This window comes from Hypomesus nipponensis, chromosome 21 (genome assembly GCF_054491055.1).
Source record: "Hypomesus nipponensis isolate SF chromosome 21, ASM5449105v1, whole genome shotgun sequence".
In the NCBI taxonomy this organism is placed as follows: Eukaryota; Metazoa; Chordata; class Actinopteri; order Osmeriformes; family Osmeridae; genus Hypomesus; species Hypomesus nipponensis.
In genome coordinates this window covers 3,060,001-3,062,500 of record NC_140381.1, presented here as the reverse complement: position 1 = coordinate 3,062,500, position 2,500 = coordinate 3,060,001, and the positions used below count along the sequence as shown (strand labels likewise).

Sequence of the window (2,500 nt, the reverse complement as noted above, 5' to 3'; positions counted from 1 at the left end):
ACACACACACACACACACACACAGACACAGACACACACACACACACACACAGACACACACACAGACACACACACACAGACACAGACACACACACCCACACACACAGACACAGACACACACACACACACACACACAGACACAGACACACACACAGACACACACACAGACACAGACACACACACCCACACACACACACACACACAGACACAGACACACACACACACACACACACAGACACAGACACACACACACACACAGACACATGCACACACAGACACAGACACACACACAGACACATGCACACACACACAGACACATGCACACAGACACAGACACACACACAGACACAGACACACACGCACAGACACACACACAGACACATGCACACGCGCACACACACACCTACACCCAAGCACACACACAGTGAGGATGAGAGACAGGTGTAGAGGGGCACGAACAAGAGAGAGAGAGAGTGAGAGAGAGAGAGAGAAAGAGGGAGAGAGCAAGAGCGAGAGAGAGAGCGAGCGAGAGAGAGGGAGAGAGGACAATGTCTTTGACCTTGAACAAAGTTAGACTGGTAGAGTCACACACTGGACAAGGCCACAGTATTGTTCTTCTGCACTAGATATTTCCTACAGTGTGTCTGTGTGTGTGGGGGTGTCTGTGTGTCTGTGAGTGTGTGTGTGGGTGTTTGTGCATTATCCTGGCACGTTTGTATGTGCGTGACATATTTCTATATAACCAGCATGAAACCAAAAGGTGTTGTAGGTGTTTAATGACCATTGCTTTGATGGTGTGACTTTGAAGGGGGTCACTGTTCAGGACAGACGATTGCCACTGAACCACCAGGGATGGAGGGATGAGGGAGGCAGAGAAAGAAAGAGTGGAGAGAAAGAAGGAAGTCCAACTGAGAGAAAGATGATTGTGTTCTTAAAAATAGTCTAGACAGGGCAAGATGGAGAGAGATAGTATATGGGTCTACAGACACACACCCTACACACACACACACACCCTACACACACACACACATCCTACACAAGGAACGCTATATTTATCCTGTCATATCTGAGCTCACACACATTCTTGCCCACCCTGAGAAAGATTGGAGTTGGAAATAGCAACTATTGTTGCAGAGTTTCCTTCTGTGTGTGTAAGCATGGCTTGTTTTAAAAGCCTGCCTTCACTCAAACAATTCCTTCAGACTCTATTCTGTCACCACCAGGCCAAGTGAACAAATACAACGCATGGTTTCAGTCATAATATATGGACTGTTTCAGTGGCTTCATCCTTCACCTTTTTCTTGTTTCCTCCTCTCCTCTCATCTCCTCTCCTCTCATCTCCTCTCCTCTCCTCTCATCTCCTCTCATCTCCTCTCATCTCATCTCCTCTCCTCTCATCTCCTCTCCTCTCATCTCATCTCCTCTCCTCTCTTCTCCTCTCTTCTCCTCTCTTCTCCTCTCTTCTCTTCTCCTCTCCTCTCCTCTCCTCTCACTTCCTACAGAAGAGACCGAGGAAGGTGAATCTGTGATTCAGTCCAACGAGACTCGCGCTCGATTCACCAGGAGTCTGGGTGAGTCATCTCTTCCTTTTCCTATCAGCCCCTCTCTTCTCCCCCTACACTCTCTCTCCCCCTCTGTCCTCTCTCTACACTCCCTCTTTATCTCTTTCTCTATCCTCCATCTCTCCCCCTCTCTTCTTAAACTCAACTGAACTGAATCGAACCGAACTGAATCGAAAACTGTACTGACTGACTGACTGAATCACCCCCCAGTCGACGCCCAGCCAGCGCAGCAGGCGGTGTGTAAGGTGCGTGCGGAGGTCATGGAGGTCACGCGGGCCATGCTGGACCGTCGCAACGCCAATTTCCTGCTGTGGCCTCCCTGCGTGGAGGTCCAGCGCTGCTCTGGATGCTGCAACACTCGCACGCTGCAGTGTGTCCCCACGCTCACACACACACGCTACCTGCAGGTAGGCACACGCACACTCGCACGCTCGCTCGCACACTTACAGACACACTCACACGCTCACACTCTCACACACTCTCTTCCCTCCCTCCCTCCCTCCCTCCCTCCCTCCCTCCCTCCCTCCCTCCCTCCCTCCCTCCCTCCCTCCCTCCCTCCCTCCCTCCCTCCCTCCCTCCCTCCCTCCCTCCCCCTCCAGGTAACAAAGATCCAGTACATCAACAGAAGGGCTCACTATGAGAAGGCCGTCATCTCGGTGGAAGACCACGCCGCCTGTCGCTGCCAGCTCGCCCCCTCCTCCTCCTCCCCCTCCTCCCCCTCCCGGAGCCTGCCCCGCAGCGACCCCCCTCCTCCGCCCCTCCAGCCCTCCGCCCCCCTCCCCGCCAAGACCCACGCCAAGGAGGACCTTCATCGCCACGACGACCTGAAGCAGAACCAGCGGTTCCACCTGGAGGAGCGGGAGCAGCTGGAGAGACAGTGGCAGCACCGATACACACCGGTGCTGCCGGGGACACACACAGGTGCGGACGTACACACAC

General features: G+C 53.6%; 1 protein-coding gene across 2 annotated transcripts in view; it reads left to right on the top strand.

Moving 5' to 3' along the window:
- pdgfba (platelet derived growth factor subunit Ba) overlaps window positions 1–2,500 on the top strand; it is a 12,390-nt gene that overhangs the window by 5,780 nt on the left and 4,110 nt on the right. For both annotated transcript variants that reach the window (XM_084685500.1, XM_084685499.1), the window contains exons 3-5: window positions 1,502–1,570; window positions 1,772–1,968; window positions 2,161–2,500. The exon at window positions 2,161–2,500 is cut by the window's right edge and continues 1,116 nt beyond it. In XM_084685500.1, coding sequence (XP_084541626.1) covers window positions 1,502–1,570; window positions 1,772–1,968; window positions 2,161–2,500 — 606 coding nt within the window. The remainder of the gene's footprint in view (window positions 1–1,501; window positions 1,571–1,771; window positions 1,969–2,160) is intronic.